Here is an 18271-nt window from a genome sequence, read left to right as displayed (position 1 = left end):
CTTCCGTATTCTACCTTAAAACTGCAGCATTCTATCCATTCTTCTTTTAACGATTTAAATGCAAAGATTCGGAGTATTACGCTATTGTTATTCTAATGTATCCGGCTCATCAAATGTTTTGTAACGATCCTCCGGTGCACAGCATGAAATGATTAGAGAAGCAGTTCCCTGGAAAGTTCGTGGAATCCGACAATAGACAACTCAATTGCGAGACAACGCGCACGCGATTAGCACGGCAATACCGTAAGGGGATGTTGAACGCGAAGCTTATTTTCCATGGGGTTACACGGTGTCCAAAACGGGGTAGAGTCGATTTTATGCCCGCTCGCCGGATTAATATCTGAAACGTAACAGGTTCTTTTATGGTGACCCCTTCGCACTCGCCTCCTTGTATAATTTATCGTACTCGCGTGGGCGTGCATAGGCTCGCGACATGCAGGCAACCTGCGTCCCGACACTAGTTTTCCCTTTTTCGGAAATCCGGTTACCCTCTCCTCTGTGTGTCACTGTGTGTCACGATAGAAGAGGAACGGAGAGAAGAAAAGCTCGCGAACCGTTTCTCGTCGACCCGTTTTTCCGGGATGAAAATAGCTCTACGTGTCACCGATCCTTTACAGAACTTCCTCTTGGATGAATTTCTCGAAAAACTTTTAATCGAAAGGGGCTGGAACGCACGCTTTTGTAATTCGGCTGAAAGCCTCGTCATTTTACTCGGAAATAGAGCTTTTCTTCTAACCGTTTCTGGTACACGAGAACTTGTAAATTATGTTAACAATGTTGTTTTATGTTCTCTAGATTATTTATGTTTTCGCCCTATGTTAACAAGTTCAGTGCCACGCAAAATTTAATTTGACATTATCGATGACGAGCGTGGTGCTGAACGAAAATTTTCTTCCATTGTATATGTTCATGGTTAATAGCGAAACAACGTTAATGTACAAATGCACGCAATGTTTAGTTCGATCGTCATGCGACTGCAATTGCGCACGAAATAACACAATTTCATCAATTAACACCGGCCATAGAACGAAACGCATCATTTGCACGCCATATCCCCGTAACTTTTCATTGAACCTAGCTCCGATGATTCATCTTCGAGTTTCATAGCCAGCGTTCATTCATTTCTCCCTATCGTTGAATCAGTTTCCGAGAATGTTGTGTCACGAGCACAGGATCGATCTCGTTGAAGGTTGAAATAAATGAATTCGAAGGAGAATATTACATTTTGTATTCACCCGTCGACTCGATTATTTAGACGCGAACGGGAGCCCACGCTCAATTTATGCAGGTTCGTATCAGAGGCTGGAAAGTAGCTCCAATTGACTCTAATTTTTTGAGTATCTTCATTAAAATCAATCCTCGTGGAACGTAGAGCGTTTACAGGCTGTGGAACACAAGCCGTTGATTCAGGCACGAGCTCGTTGTTGCGTTAACGTTGCAGCGGAAACAAATGCCACAGCTAGCGATTAGCATCCACGTGCGTCTAATACATCCGGAGTTCAGTTCCATTCTGGCTCGATGCGCTTAATTTTTCATAGAAGCAGCAATTAGGGCTCTACGGACTATATTAACGGTGCATCCTCGATATCTTTACGCGTTCTTTTCCTTCTTTTATTATAAGGGTTAATACGGCGAATAGCACCGTGAATTTACCAGGACATTTAATCGGTTAAAAATCCAAACTGACCAATTAGAGGCGAACGTAACAAGGTGGGTGCTGCAGTGTCCTCGATGGTAGTTTTGTCACGAATCGCGCGGGACAGACGAGGGTCCCTTCGGTTCTCTCGTCAGATAACACAGTTCCCGGCTTGTTACACTCTATTTATAGGCAATTTTCAATTCTCGCGACAAGCTATTGTTGCTCGCGATCGTAGTAGGAGTTATCGTGTCGAACAAGCGGAGCTGGCGGAAATTGTCTATCGAGGTGAAAGTGCACTAGCGAATTCGTCAGAATGTCTGCTTCGTTTTCACGTTTCGTTGCACTTTGGAAAGCTGCGGGTTACCGCTCAGTTTGGTGGCTTTCGTGACCCGCTTTGTTAAGGCTAATACAGCTTCAAGCTCTTGCCTCCGAAACTTTTTCTCGTTCCAGTGATGATACGGAAAAGGGGGAAAAAATAATCTGGTTGCTCGAGAATTTTAACCGAGGACGTCGGTCGTGATTTTCGATGTCGCTAGTCGCATTCGCGTTGCTCGTTCGAGATTATTATTCTTGTCACGTGGCGAAACAATGCTTGCGATTTCCGTGCACCGCCTCGTTAGAATCGTTTAGGAGGCGTTGACGGACGCTTCGATTCGTTCTCTCGGCGATATTATATTCGAGAGTTTCGACAAAGTATCGGTTCGCGTGGTGTGCCAAGAATTTTGGCGTGATCGTGATCGAGATGCGTTACGAAGTGACAGTTCCGAGTAATCGCGATCGCTGTTGTAATCGTTGACGTTTCCGATCGTAAACGAAATCGTGCGCAAGAAAGAAGGGAAAAAAGCGGTTCCGAAAGTCGTAAGAGAACGGCGTTCTCCTAATTTAGCTGACACAATTTTTCTCGGTCGGTCGTCGCGACGCTGCACACCGTACTCCGTTTCCCTTTTGGTACGCGTCGTCGCTCGTCGGAGAAGGGGACGCTCGTCGTGTACAGGGAGAGAGTATGGTTCAAATGTCACTCTGGTTTATTTTCGTTTATATATAGAAACGAGAGAGTTCAGCCGGTGTCACTTACCCCTGGCTACCGGAGGCACTTGGGGTCCCTATGACCATTTCCGAAAAAGAACCACCATCCAGCTCGTGCCGAAAGCTTCATCTGCCTCTCGCGTTGCTTTAACCTTTTTCGGTCCGTTTATTCCGTAGCTCGAGTCCGCGATCGGCGTAGCTTTCGGGAACGGAAATGGTACAGACTCGTTCTAAAGCCGCTTGTCTACTATTTCACGCGTAACCATTGTAACCGTTGGAATACTAAATTTCCAGTTAAGTCCACGACAGACTGTATCCAGTTTAGAGGAAGACGTTATACTTGTTCCGAACCGGAAGATCGTTCTAATGCCGGTATTTGAACGGTGTCTCGGTGGCAGTGGCTCTCTATTTTAGGCTCGTCTCCCCTCGATTTACCGTTCATTTCGTAACTCAATATACTTTGCGACCGCGAGGTTAGAATTACCTAGCACACGGTGTTGCATCCGCATCCTCTTCGGCGACAGTCACCTACACACGCATCGAGCAAAAAGCGATAACCGCGGTTTTATCAAGTACAACAAAATTGTATCCGGCTTGTCACGAGATCGTTAACCTGCGGTTTATTTTCTTCCGAGGCGTATGTAGGTATCGATTCGTAAACCAGAGTTCTAACGATCGATTTGCGTTTATCGTCGGACGATATCGATTCGATGACGACTGAATTTGTTACGCGATTAAAGTATCGTCGACGAGCGTACGATCACGGTGATTTGTTCGTAACGACTCGTAATTAGTTGGAATTCATTCGATCTTGCCGCGTTGTACATTGTGCGGAATGATAGACTCCTATTGTTCCTTGGTAACGAGCACGCGCATAGAATCTACGCGACATCGTTTGCTGGCACCTGTGATTCTGCAGAATTTCGCGTGGCCGTTCGAGTTTTGCAAAAATGGAAGAACAACTTGCGTGTTTCCTTACTCTGCATAAAACTCCGATACTTTAACAGGCGATCGTTTAACGCTTTGACTGCTTTCGGTGCGTACATTATTACGTAAATTGGTCATTTCACGATATAGTCACAGAAGCTATCGATAGACTGTAAAATTGTCATAAATTAGTAGCTTATCGACGCGTGACTCAGTTTTACGTCACACAGACTGTTATCGTTTTCGAATGACTCAAAAATCGCCATTTTCTTCTCTTTTGCAAATTACAAATGCTCTCTTGTATTAAGTAAAGCTGACACTAATGTTGTTAAGTGTAGTAATTCTAGCGGTGAAAGCATCGAATCTGTTAAAATAGACGCTATCGAAGAGTAATGCAATCTGTATCGTTTTCAACGATCAACTTCGACAACAGTTTCTACGAAACATTAGAGCAGCGTAATGTTTCGGTATTGCTTACCAGCACGTTTGTTGCGGTCCGTTTCCAACAGCGAAACACGTTGCTAAACGCTGAGTTTAAGATAGCTTATCGCGTTTGCAACTCGAATCATTACTTGACCGCAGTAAGATAAGATCAGGTGCTCAAACTTTATGTTCAATGTTTCTTACAGAAGAATAATAACCTGTACACGATCTACGCTCCATTTATGATTCTCCTACGCCCGTTTTATTCATTTGGTACTCCTGAACGAAGAGATATTCGCTGGTTTTTTGGTTGTTAAGAATTTTCCACTCCTACAGCCCTGTTCGTGTTTCACGGAAACCATATTTCTGAAGCAGAAAAGCGAGTGCGCGTTCCATCGAATGCATTCGCAACCAGTTGTGCTCCTCACGATGCATACAACGATCGACAATGCAATCTCGCGCGTTCGAAGGTCTGCTTCAAATAATTTTCCAAGCGTCCAGCTGCGCCCTTAGAATGGAACAGGCGCACCATATTGCATTTGAATTCATAGCTGCGCTTTCTGCATTCCCAGACGGCAGCTCTTGTTTCACGCTAGTCATGCGTGCGCGCTGACTTTATTTATGTCGTTCCGAATGACTTTTTCGTCGACCGCGATACATTCGTTCCAAAATCAAACGAACGCGAACCATGCGCGCGTTTTAAGTTCTACGAACGCCCGTTTCGTCCGAGAGATCAATCGCTCGAGACCAGGTACCGAGGTGAACTTTGATCTCATTAGAGCGGCAAGTTTGACGATGATCGATGGATCTTCGCTTCGGATCGATCGACTCTGTCGCTCCTCTATTTCTGGAAACCCTCAAAACTCGTACTCGTGATTTATGGGCTGGCTAATTGAAACTGACAAGCTCCACCGTGTCATGGTTAGGGAAAGAATCAGGGTCTTTCGTTCGCACTGCCGGCTTGGGAAATGTCAGGGTTGAATATTTCTCCAGAACAGGAAACGGAGGATACCGGTAAATATTTGTGTCGTAATCAGCAATACAGTCTCGTCTGATACTTACGCAGTGAATAAAATTAGAATACTTTAAATGCAACTTCGTTTCGCGAGGTCCTTTCGTCTCGTAAACAACCAGATCAGATGTTTTAAATATTTATATAAGATAACAACGTCGCAGTTCTCGGACTGTATGCGACGAACGCGAGCTAGAAATCGAGATACAAGAGCAACCTATTACACGGGTCATAAAAGCGTCCAAAGATTGACAGCGTGCTAAAGAGCGTCTTCGAGAAAGCTTAAAGGGTTATTACCTTCAAACTCCTTCAGCGATACTTTGCCGCTCTCACGAACGTGAAATTGAAAATACAAGCCTCTCCTCCGACGCGAGAGTTTCAGTGGAAACGGTACGCGTGCCAGACACGTGTTCGAGCCGCTAACCCCAGATTTTTCTACATCCCTTCTTTCGTCGCACGCGTACTCTTCACCGTTCCAAATCTCTTTGTCCGTGTTATTCTTTCAATTTTACACAAAACAGTTTGTATCCCGCGATTCTTCTCTTTATGGACATACGTTACCGGTTTTGCCCCAGATTAGCTAATTTGAGCTAAAAAAAATTAGGAAACGAAGGGAAGAGTAGTTTGCTTTTGTACAATTTGTAACGTACGTCGAACATAATGACGAAGACGAATCTTCGCCGTTTCAGAGGCGATGTGTAGATAGAGTATCGAGACAGAGGGAAAAATTAGCTCTGCACAGGATCGAAGAAATTCGTAATCCGTGTTGCTGGGAAGGAACGGCGATACATGTAGGGCCGGTAAAAAGGGGAAAATGAAGAGGAGATGGCGCGGAGGAAGCGACTTGGGCGCTTTCGTGTGTGGTTTTTTGAGTGCTCCCGAAATATCCTCGTGTCGAGGGTAAGATAAAGAGGGAGGAAAGAGAGGAAGAGAGTGCGTTAGAACCGTAGAAGAGAGAGACGAGATGGGAATGCCAGTCTTTGGTAACTAGTCATCCTAGCAACGTGCCTTCGCGAGTTCTTGCCGATGACAAAGGTCGTCGGTAGAGAAGAAAGACTTGATCTGAACAGATCGCGTGAAAAAGATAAGAATCGACTGTTCGCGATAGCGTCTCGATTCGCAAGTGGGTGTTCTCTCGAATTAACGTGAAAGTCTCGTCAAAAATCGATAGAAAAAACTTCGTTATGGGTCGTGACTCGCGAAGAAGATGATAGAACTCGAGAAAGTGGTTTTCAGAACGTTTTAACGAGCCGCGTTTCCTAACTCCAGTCTCGTCGGTCGGTGTTTGCGCTCACGGTTAAACGGCAGGTGATAAATAGTCGATTTCACGGCGATCAAGGCTTTTCAGAGCGACTAGAATCAATATCGTGACAGAAACGCGAGTAGTCCAGCTCCGATATCAACCCGAGCGTAATATTCGGAGTTGATCGAGAAGGGCGCGATCGATGAGCCTCGAGTACGATTGAAAGTGTCGCCGAAGATGCCTCTTAAAATCGAGAGTGGCACGTATACGGTGAATCCCGTGGCTAAAAAGAATGTCTCAAAGTTTTTGCTTTGGAAGCATTGGCGTAGGAGGTACGATAAATCATTTTCTTTTTTCTTCTTGTGACTTTGTAATTTTGAAGTGTATGACTCCTGTCTTGCGCGAGGTTTGTATCTCTTTATAATTTAACGAGACTTTCCACTACTTAATTTATTCTAACAAATTTTCATGATTGTCACGTATCGTTTTAATTTATTCCAACAACAATTTCGCTGTTTACATCGAAGGCAAATGTCGTTAAAATGTCGCGACATCTCTCCATTTTCTAGGCAATTTGCACGGTTTCTTTGAAACGATTGCATAAATCGTGCTCTTTAACGATTTGACTGTGAAATTTGCAGACAATATTTGCCTCGAGAGACTCTTATGACTCCTTGACATTTTGTACAGTCTCGTTCGTTCCCAACTAGTACGCGCTCACATTCATCATTAACGCAGTCACGATCAAGTATGATTCGATCACTTTGCACTATCTTAGCATATTTCAGCTTTCGCTGCACGACACACATGCAACGACCTTTTAACACTTTGACTGCTATCCCTGTTCGTGCATAGGTGATTCGAGAATCGCTGCAGAATCTCTGTCACCTATGAACGACACTTTTACCTCTGCTGCATTTAGTTAATAAGTAACCCGTTTCAAATAGATAAACTGCGCCGTGCAATCCTGAAAATAATCATCCAAATGGAATATTTTGTTTGTCGTTTGAAAACTGTGACATGTTTTGTACGATACCCACGTGTGCAACTAACAATCTCGTCTCTTTAACAAAATTGAAAATTGTACGTGAATGTGTGTATGTCTTACATGAAGCAAGCAATTGTACACGATGTGAAGAGCACTAGATTAATCCACGTGTCACACGAGATCCAATTAACACAATTTAAAAGGCGACCGTTGTACAGTAGCGATTTCTTATTGCGCACAAGCCATCATTCCTTTAATGCATGCGATTCTTACAAGTGAATCGTACGTGGATCACTGTGAAAGTTTTGCGACTTGCACAGAGAAGTATAAGCGACGAAGGTTCTACGTTAGGATCTCGTTAGGGCTTGAAAGCATTAAAGTACACACGATATTTTGTTATATCTATAGATTCTCAAAACTTTCAGCGTGAGATACGTTCTCGAGCGATACGCACCAGCTTGCACTGCTCTGCGATTGTGCACTTTGCCGATACGGTTCTCTGTAATTAGCGTGCAAATAGCGTCCTGTTAATTCGAGCGAAATAATTAAACTAGTAATTAGAAAACGATTGCGAACAACGATACTCCGGCAAAGCTTCGAGTTACGTTCGCTATTTGCAGGCACGTGGAAATGCATCGTAAAAAGTAGACTCTATGTTAAGAGAAGAGAACGTGGAAGCTCGTGCTGTGTATTAACAGAAGCGTCGATTTATTACGTCCGTCTCGTCTGCGTTCTGCCATCGGTCGAATCGTAAAATTAGATTCAGCGGAATCAGTTTGCCGGTCGGTTATTTGCTTTTCGAAGTCCCGGGACCGATCTTATTCCGTGATTCGCAACGATAAGATTCGTTTACTTAGTCAACTGGCGTAATCATACTAAATTACCAAGCGTGAATTTTTGCTAAATAATCTCGTGCTGGTTTTCTACCTCGTTCTCGCTCGTAGACCTATCGCAGCGAAATGTACCACGAAATGGATTATTTTCTTAGAATTTGATTCGATTCGATCGCGATTCGGCGACGTTCCGGTCCAACTTTTCGAATTAACGATCGTTTTATCCCTAATTAAAAGACACGGTGAAAGTCAATGCGGAAATTGGTTTGCTTACGATGCAGCACCAGCTTCCAATCAACGTTCGCGATGCTTTGGAGCTATTCGAACGCGAAGAAATAAAGAAATTGATTTTAGTCATCGATGCGGTTTTTGTCGTCCAATGCGTACAAAACAGCTAGAACGACTCGAGCTCGATAATAATTCGTTCCGCTTTCTCGTAGCGTTGATAATGTTCTCTATGAAAAATACAGAAAATTGCTCGTTCGATAATCGACGATGAATCCATCATGATCTATCGTTACGACGTCAACGAAGAGAGTTCCAGAGCATCGAAGCATTACGCGAATACTCTACCGAAGAAAATGGATTTTTAAGTAAAATCGGTACCTTTCCTTTCATGGAAATGAGCCAAAAGGTGTCAGTATCGAAAGTTACGAGACACCGATCATCAACGCGATAAGAACTTCCGTGTTCTTTGATCAAAAATTCAAGATCCATTATCTTCGCGCTAACGAAGGAACGGTCCGAGAGTTGCAATAGTTTCACGTCATTTTTGAGGAATGTTCTTAGCACTCGGTTAATTACAGCCTTCTCGGGTTGTTCCTACGTAAGAGAAAAAAATTCGAACCGGTCGAAACAAGAGGTAGGAAAGAAAATAGTTGGCGAGACAAAACGAAACGAAAATCAACAGTGTGCACGAGGACCGCGGGGACGAGGATCGTCGACGAGCTAGCGGACAAACACGCGGCATCGGCGGCGAGGTAGCGGGCTTGGAGGACGTTGCCGATTGCTGCGCCGCGACGCTGACGCCGTCGGTCCCCGGCGCCGGCGGCATCAGGTCGAATCGCCGCATAAGGCCAGTCTCCCTTGCGGTTCAACCCCTTAATTACCGTCGTCTCGATCCGGATCCAAAAATCGCAACCAACGTGGTCGCCAGGCATCATCCTAACATGACTAGCCAGGAGAGCATCGGCAGCTGCAGTTTGGACGTCGACCAGTCCGCGTCCGACCGATCAGGTTGGCTATCTCGATGTCTAGCCTTTTGCACCGGCTATCATCTCTGTATCTTTTGACGCAGTAGATGACGAACAAGTAGACGTAGAGCTCCGTAAATGATCCTAATCTTTCGATGCACAAAATTCTCTATTCTATCAACACGAAATTCCAACTTGTAGCGATCGTAATATACTGCTGTCTGACGTTGCTCACGATGGTAAAATTTCGAGAAAATCAGCTTACAAATTTGGCCGTAATCAGAGCTCGTGTAGTTAACGTTCAGAGCAGTCGTTGGAATTTCGGGGTCGTCGTTGACCGACCTTCCACTTGAACGAATTTTAGTCCGGACGATCTTGGAACGTTCAAGGTCACCGATCCCTCCACCGTTGCCGTGGATCGTTCCTTTTTACTCGGTCTCGGTGCCGATCGAATTTAGATCGTAGACGAGCGTAGCAAGTGCAGAGCACGGTTTCTTTTCTATCGTCGGTGCCAAGAAGACCAGAGAAGATGCAGAGAGAGACGATCGTCTCTTTTGCACCGCGACTCGACCAGCCTCTTGCCATTCCAGGGTTATTCCTGTGTCGAGTTTCGAACCAGTACGTTTCGCACTTTCTAACGTTTAGTCCTCTAACATTATCCGGTTGAATCGTTCTCCGGGGATACGCTTTCGTTCCGGGAAGCTTTCTGCTCGACCTTGCTCATGGGATTCGTGCTTCGGTGTAGCCGCGAGTGCGCCGATCGTTAAGGTTGCAATTAACATTGCGTGCTTTCAACAGTTACATATCATAGTATCGACTATTATTCCCTCGAGCATAAATTTAGGATCGCGGGAAATAGGCTCTGTTGGAATACGAGGAATGTAGGGCGAGCGAAACTCGCGAGCTTTCAATAGAAGCTTCTACTTTGCAGAGAACACTGTAGATAACATCTCGAAGAAGACGTTGCACAGTTTGAACTTATCTTGCAACGGCGACTCTGCGTCCACGCCAGAGAATTTAACGAACGGCAGCAGTGAGACGCTGCAAAAGTCCCATCTGACCCCGGATGACAAGTTGAACGTTAGCAATGGTCATCGAAGTAGCCCAGAACCAGAACAGCTGACAGTGAAGAAACCGAGTTACTTGGGCCTGGCTTGTAGCATCAGCGGCTATTCGGGGATCAACAGATACGACAGCAAATTGAGGGAAGGGTTTCGATCGAGGGATAGTAGCCCCGGGACCAGGCTGATCACCAGAGACACCAGTCCGGCAGGTTTTAGGTAGAAATTTCCTGTTCAACATTTTTTCCAATCGTTCGCGTTATCTATCCGGTGTATCGAGCGCTTTAAAATCCAAGTCTGGAACGCGTTAAGCGGTTCAGGTTCCGCAACATCTTACGGATTAAAAAAGAATTATCGATTTGCAGATCAAACGAGCACCTGAACGTGCCAGCGCATCCTTATCCTCCTAAGAGTCAATCGATCTCGCCTTTAGCGATGGACAGGCAAAACGGTTTCTCGAACGGGTTGAAGGAGGAGTGCAAAATGGAGACGTACAGGGAGTCGAGGAGTTCGATCAGCATATGTCAAGGTTACTCCGAAGTCGACAAGGGCGTGATGCACACGACGTTCGCCGAAGTCAGCCCGATTCGATCCAACACCCCGACTAAACGTACCCCTGGGATATCGCAGATCATGTCCTGTAGTCAGCAAAATAAATCCTTCTCGCGTTTCTCGGCTTCGTCGCCGAAACAAGCTACTGCTAATCGTAAGTATCCTAGGAACATCATCGTCCTGATCTTTAACCTACTGAAAGTTGATCGATAGTTCAACACGCGACCGATTAACAAATTAAATTCCTTGATCCATATAATACACTACTTCCGTGGATGAACATCGTTTCTCTGTTAATTGTGTACAGTATCGAACACCTCGTTCAGCGATACGAGCATATTAAACGGCTCGACGGCGGATGTAGAGAACCAGGTATTGAACGTCAGTTCGAGTAGCGAGAAATCGTTCATTCAGCAACGAGTGGAACGGCTCTACGGTCCTGGAGCACTTGCCCAGGGTTTCTTTTATAAACGTAGCACCAGTAGACTGAACACCAGCGAGAGTAGTTTCAACAAATCCGCCAATAACAACGATGCGTCGACGGACAATGCGAACACGGAAGAGTCCCTTAAGAATCTACCGGTGTTGAGACACTTGAGGCCCGAATTTCGTGCTCAGCTTCCCGTGGTCAGCCCCAGAAGACCCACCGACGGCTCCGAACAAATTCTAAAACCTCTTCAAAGGTGCGCACTAACCACGATGGCATAACAGTGTCGACGTAAGAATCGTGGTACGATCACGGTCTGCTTTGATTCACAGGGTAACACCGGTGTCGCGGAAGATTGAGCAGAAACCAAAAATACCAGCGGCTTCGAACTTAGACGGAAATATCGCGGAGAGCGGAGCACAGAAGCTTAATTCTAGCGTGACCAGCATCCCCGACCAGCAGCCGGCTGCACCAAAAGTAGTCTTACCTGTCTTGGAACCGAGCGCTAGCTCGACGAACGTGGCGAAACAGGTTCAGGAGGCGGAGAAAACGGTCGAGGAGAAAAATGGACATTACTTTATGAAGGTACGTGTCGATAGAACGAGAGCGTGAAAAATTACGCGATAGAGAATAATTCGTACGTCCGAATGTTCTAGCTGTTGAAACAGGAGACAGACAGGCTTCTGTCGTTGGCTGCGTCAGCGGAAGCGGAGTTGGCCAGTGGCGATACCGTTGCACTTCCGGAAGAGGCAGCCGGAAAACTGCGCTCGGCTGCGGGCAAAGCCAGGTTACTGGCTTCCCAGAAGATGCAACAGTTCGAGGGATTGTGTCAGAAAAATATTGTAAGTCTTCCGGACAATGTTCCGTTAATTAGATTACGAGTAGCGATGGTCTGGTAATCGCTTCGAATATCGTGAAGAATTCGATATTTCGTAAGCCTTTCTAAGTTGTCGATTCTAACGATCGAGTGGAACGTTTGTTTCAGAATCAGGTTCCTGGCGAAGAATTTCCAACGACGGATGAAGATCTGGCCGGCTTTTGGGACATGGTAATGCTGCAGGTGGTCCAAGTAAACGAGCTGTTCGATCAAATTGAAAAGTTACGAAATTCCCAGTGGCAAGAGGTATGTTCAGTTTCCATTCACCCTCGGACAACTCTGTGTTCCTCGAAGCCTTCGAAAAGAAAGTTTTCCCCGAAGCAAAATCCCGATGATATAAAACCAGTTAAACCTTCCTGTAGATCCTCCTCTCACTCTGTTAGCGATAAACGCGTACGTTTCGAAACATCCACGTTTTACGGATCAGAGGAATCAATTTGCGGAAAGGATCATTCGTTGCGTTCGATCGAACATTTATTGCTCGAGTCCCGTTTGTGCGACGACGCGTTTCAAGTGTTAACTAGTTCACCGAATTTCGAGGAAAACTATGAACGGTCAACGGAGAAATGTGAGAACGACGTACAATGTAAAGAAAGTAATCCGTTCTTATTCGACGATCTGGAGTTTGATTTCCCTATTAATCCTTGCACTTCGTACATCGTGAATTACGTAAATACTTTACATGCCGATGCACATCCGTTTCGTTATGGGAACTCGAGATACGATTCGAACAATTTTCTCCCCCATAGACGTGTTTTCGAAAACAATATTTCTGGACGTAACCTGAAAGGGAAGATCTCAAAATTGGAAGTGATATACAGGAAGGAAACTAATCGGATGCAGTCGGGAGATGACACGAATGTATTGAATAATAAAGCGCAAGAAGTTTCTGAACGACTGATGGGAAATATTGAAAGTACGAAAATGAAAGACAAGCGTTCATGGGATAAAAGAGACTTGTCTGTTAAAAGAAGGAAAGAAAATGCCCGAACAAAAGCTAAATCTTGTAGCCCAGTTGCAAGAATTTTAAATCGCGAAACGGCGTCTCAAAGAAGTCGAAGAATAAGATCCAGAACTCCGGACAAGAAACCTCGACGAATCGATTCGGTTAAATCAGCGGTTAACGAGCAACAAAAATCCCGCGATAAAAGGAGAGAAGAGAAAGTTTCTGTCACCCGAAAGAATGACAAGTTTCTCTCCCAATTGCGTAAAGGGAGCACTAGAAATCTTGGATACAGTGCCACGTCTTCGTACGATACAAAAACACCGGAAAAATTGTTCTCAAAATCGAAGAATACATTGAGAGGAGAATCGAAGAAGAAACTGCATCGATCGAGCAACGAGAAGTCACCGATCAAACTTCAAACTCCCCAAACAAAAGAGAATTTGAACAAAGGCGTTTCTAAAATAAACAGTCTTTCCGTTTGTACCGAGACATGGTCGAACATCGATTCCATCAATGACAAGCACAAAAAAACAGACTTGTCCGAAGAGAACTGCACATTCCGTGGAACATGGAGCTTGAAGAAGATGAGTCGGATAAAAGAACGACCAAAGATCGTCGAAGAGAATGCAAGCGTTTCGTCAGGGACCTCGGATAACGTTATTTGGCGATTGAGCGACTCGCAACCTTTCATTCCGATATCTTCGGAAACTCTCCGTCAATTGAGACAAGTATACAACGCCGAGAGTCAGCCTCATTCATCCATAGCAAACGGATCAGAAAAATTGACGCGAATGAAGATCTACGACAAAAAGAGGAAGCATGTTCTCAAGACCCACGACGAAGAGTCATCCAAGAAACTCGTTTCTCGCGGAACGTCCGTTTATTTGGACAATTTTCCAGAGGGACAAAACAACGTTCGTGATATACAATCTTTGAGTTTTTGCGACGAAACGACAACCATGAGCGACATAGCAGATTTCAAGAACGAGAATCGTGATTTTTCTGTTCAATGCTCGATGACACCCGATTGCCACGGGGCAAGTAACGAGCATACCGTGGTTATAAATAATATAACGACTAATATCCCGAATTGGTCGAAGAAGGATAAGCAGATCGATAATTTTCTTTCCTCTCTGATGTCTTCTTTGAGTGCCGAGATCGTTAAGTCTGGAATGCCTGGAGATAAAGATTCAAAGGTGAACAATTGCGTGAGCATCAAGAAGCTCAGCTACGGTTTAATCGCGGAGAAAATTGATTCTTCAAAGGTGAACGCGAATCTTGTGCTGGATATTTCACAACACGTTCGCTCAGACTTCACCGTTCGACGGCTGCACGATCGTAAAAACGATAAAGCCGTCAAATCGGTCAATTTCGATACGTATTTGCCGTTGAAGAGGGGAAAGAACGTGGTTCGTTACTTGGAAGATTTCAAGTTTATGAAATTGTTCCCAAACAATATGAAAGTTCTACCGGACAGCAAACGTTCGTCTGCTAAAATGAAGCACGCTCGTACGTTTTTAAGATCGAATCGTAATCTTTGTCGATTATCGTTGTATCTGTATGCGTACGGTATTCTGAGTCTCGTTCTCTTATTCCTGAAAATCGATTCGGGAAATCGGTGGTATCTAAGTCCCCAGGTTTTGTTCAATTCGTATTAAGACTCTCGAAGACTGACAGAATGTATTCTTCTCGCATTTGTGGAATAAACGTGTTCTCACGGTGCATGTACCTTTACTCTGTCTACGTTGTCCGCTTTTCTTCTTGCTGAAGCGCACAGTGAGATAGAAGAGAAAAATGTTTGAAGCGGATCGTTTCGACGCAAGTACGTTTCCTTTTCCAACTATTTTGCCATTCGACGACTGTCGCTTCATTTTCAAGAAGCGCCTTTCTTAGATCCTCCTGCACACCGTTACAATTTATAGCAGACTACTTTCCAATCGCTCGCTGTTATCGAACCTGTTAACTTTCTAATGATTCGTCTCGATTCTTTTTCAGACCGTGCCAGAGAAGAAGACATTAGCCGCCGCTCCGCAAAACGGTAGCGCGACAAAACGTCGTGTCACGCCCGTTCACAAAGTAAAATCCACGGCTAACAGCGAGGCAAATAAAAAGGCTAGAGAAGCGCGAGAACAGGCTCGAAGGCAACTAATCGAGGAAAGAAGGCGAGCGATGCGCTCGAAGGCGCAAAATTCCGAGAATACCGTAAAGATCTTCGCCCCAGACACGTAACGATAAAAAAAAGAATATGAACGACTGGCAGGGAATCAAATGCCTCGAGCCAAATCAAAGCACGATATCGTTAACGCATTTCTTTTTCTCAAACGGCTCAAGTTTCGAGCAGTCTGGTGCATAATTAACCGAAAGCTTTTAAGAACCGGTCGAGTTCGATCGGGGACGCTCATCGTATTGCCGTATCGTAATTTTACGACGATTATAAAATAAAATACTCGTGTTGGTGAAACAGAACGGACGCGATTTCGCCCACGGTTTTTCGCGTCTCGTCGCGCGAAGATTACGCGTCAGATCGTGTCGTAGGAAGTTGATTATAAACAATCGCAAATTATGCTTCGACCGTGATCAAAGTCGCTTTAATAACGTTGATAGAGCGAACAATTTTGCCTACAACGAAGCAATAACATGATCGGAGCAAAGTTTTTTTTAGCAATTTACAATTTTATTAAGACATACGTTCTCCTGTTTCTACGCACTCTTCGTTTCCCTTCGATTTATACACGCTGTGATGTTTCGTGCTAATCTTGTTACGTTTTATATCGATTTACGGTGTCGTTCGATTTCTACGATATTTAATGATTTCAATTTAGTTTGGGCATTCTCAAACTCGCGTTTCGCCTTTCATTTTACAAGTTACGACGAGTTTCGATGTTTCAATTCGAATATTTGACAAAAGGGTAAATTTATCGGAGGGCGAGATAGTTGGAATAGTTCGGCTATGTTTTCGTGGTAAAAAAGTGGCTTAGAGACTGCCTTTTGTCTATAGAAACTTGGTTTTTTCTTTTCAATCAGAAGTTACTCGTCTGAAGCTATCAAATCGTATTTCTATATCGTATTTTAACGAGTAACTTATATTTATACGATGACGTATTGTATAGAGAATTAATTGCGGGAGAGTATTAAATCAACAGGACGATAGAGGAATCTATGTTCAAGAACATTAGTCTCGCGTTAGAAACTTAAAAAAGAGAATGAACCGCCTGGATCCAAAGAGAACGCGCAGATTTTTGTTTCGCTTTTTGCTCGAATCAGGCAACGATTGTTTCGCGTAGCTGATTTTAGACACGTATGTATATAATTTTTAATGAAATTACACACGATCGATCGTGCTCGCCTAGCAGTTCCACTGAAGAGACGTCGACGAAGAATCGAGATCGGAAAAGGATCGTGAGTCGCGGGTCAAACCAGAATGATTCCTATTACTTTTATTACTCGTATTGTTTCTGATAACGCCTAATTATTATTAATCTTTTAATATCCCGAACGTATTATTTTTATCGTATTAACACAGCTCACACGATCGCGCGAGGAATATCGTGACCGCGGATCGGTTATCGCGAGACACGTTTGTCGATACTGACATTCCGGTAGAAAGAAGACGGTCTCGAAGGCACCCCGATATCTTTTCGTAATTCTCACTTAAGTTTAAGGTGTATTCGATAGATAGGCAGGTATAATTAGAGCTCGTCCAACCAAATAACACGCGCTACCTAATTAAGTAACTCTCGAGTGCGCCGAATATCGCGTTTTTTCACGATACGTATGCTGGCGATGGATTCTTTTTATTACGTGCCCGTTCAGATCGAAGCAAATAAAAAGAAAAAAGAATAAGAGACGATTCACGAAGCGTCGTTTCGCTCGCGAGTACGCTGAAGCACGCGCATCTGGCCGCGTTATTTATTGACTGTTGATTCCCTTGGTGCCTTGATTATTTATACGTGTGTACATACATAAATCGACTGACAACCACGACGCTTGGACGCTTGATTATCGCGTCGTGTCACTCTTTGTCGCATGGGTCACACTCGAATCATCGACGAACGTTTCTACTGGTACTGTGATACTACTTCCATTCTGGAAACCGATTCATTTTTGCCACGTTCGTTAACGAATGATTTGTCGCTCGATCAAAATCAGCAAATAATTAGATTCTTAAAGATATTACCGATTAATATGCAGTTCATCGCGTATGGATGAATCATCGATAAAAAGTTGGTCCATGATTCCGGTGTATCCCTAGGCGAACTAATCGAAAAACAAATGTCGATAAATGAGAATAAAATGAAGACACGTTACGAGCTTTCGATAATCAATTCAATTAAATAATTTGGCTGCTCGGATGATAGGTATACAGATGAATCGAGAAATTTGATCAGTTTTGTTCTCATTTATCAGTTTCTGCCTAAATAGGTTCGATCGATTTAGATTCGTAGCGAGTTAACGTGCGCGAGTAGTAATTAATGTCTTTTTTTATCATTATTTTAACGAAGAAAACGTGTGACTGTACATAAGGGTGAAAGAACAATGTATGGCTGTAATCGTGTAATTTTGCAGAGATCGTGAGACATGTAATGTACGTGTATGTTGGCCAGCAAACACACAGTCCACGTATCGTAATTTAATTTGACGTACTTTGTCCTTTCTTCGTGCTAAGTTAATGTACTTTCTCACCTGTATATTTCGCGTCCAGGTGCTCGCCTTAATCCCACACGTAGTAATTTATATTCAGAACAGTGTCCCCTTAGCATCCGTACCGCCTTAACGACACCTTTTTCGAGAGTTCGATCCAAAGCAGCGTATTACGAGGGTGATCGGCGCGAACCACGATCGTGTTTCAATCCTTCGAAACATTTATCGCACTGTTTTGTTGTTATTTTAAGAAGCGAACGATAAGTTTTTTACGTTGTATAGGAGAGGAGATCACAGCTGCCCAGGGACGGCAGGAAGCGCAAATTTTTTACTTATCCTTCGAACAAACACATTACACAGTTACGATTATTTATTTATTAGACATTAGTAAGCTGTCCATACACTTGTTCTCAGTGAATTAATAAAAAATGAAGAAAACCATGGGATGTAGTGCTCAATAGCGAACCGACAGGAGTAAAGGAG

The 18271-nt window shown here is 44.1% G+C and overlaps 1 protein-coding gene across 2 annotated transcripts in view; it reads left to right on the top strand.

Annotated features, from left to right (window-relative positions):
- Window positions 1-18229, top strand: part of LOC100879076 (uncharacterized) — a 30773-nt gene extending 12544 nt beyond the window's left edge. For both annotated transcript variants that reach the window (XM_076532954.1, XM_003704133.3), the window contains 8 exons: window positions 9002-9327; window positions 10216-10564; window positions 10711-11051; window positions 11205-11580; window positions 11657-11909; window positions 11981-12166; window positions 12310-12447; window positions 15143-18229. In XM_076532954.1, the coding sequence (XP_076389069.1) occupies window positions 9002-9327; window positions 10216-10564; window positions 10711-11051; window positions 11205-11580; window positions 11657-11909; window positions 11981-12166; window positions 12310-12447; window positions 15143-15376 (2203 nt within the window). In that variant the 3' untranslated portion in view covers window positions 15377-18229. The remainder of the gene's footprint in view (window positions 1-9001; window positions 9328-10215; window positions 10565-10710; window positions 11052-11204; window positions 11581-11656; window positions 11910-11980; window positions 12167-12309; window positions 12448-15142) is intronic.
- Window positions 18230-18271: the final 42 nt, after the last annotated feature.

The sequence above is a fragment of the Megachile rotundata genome, chromosome 6 (genome assembly GCF_050947335.1).
Source record: "Megachile rotundata isolate GNS110a chromosome 6, iyMegRotu1, whole genome shotgun sequence".
Classification (NCBI taxonomy): Eukaryota; Metazoa; Arthropoda; class Insecta; order Hymenoptera; family Megachilidae; genus Megachile; species Megachile rotundata.
The sequence above is the reverse complement of the archived record's forward strand: the minus strand, read 5'-3'. Positions and strand labels throughout refer to the sequence as shown.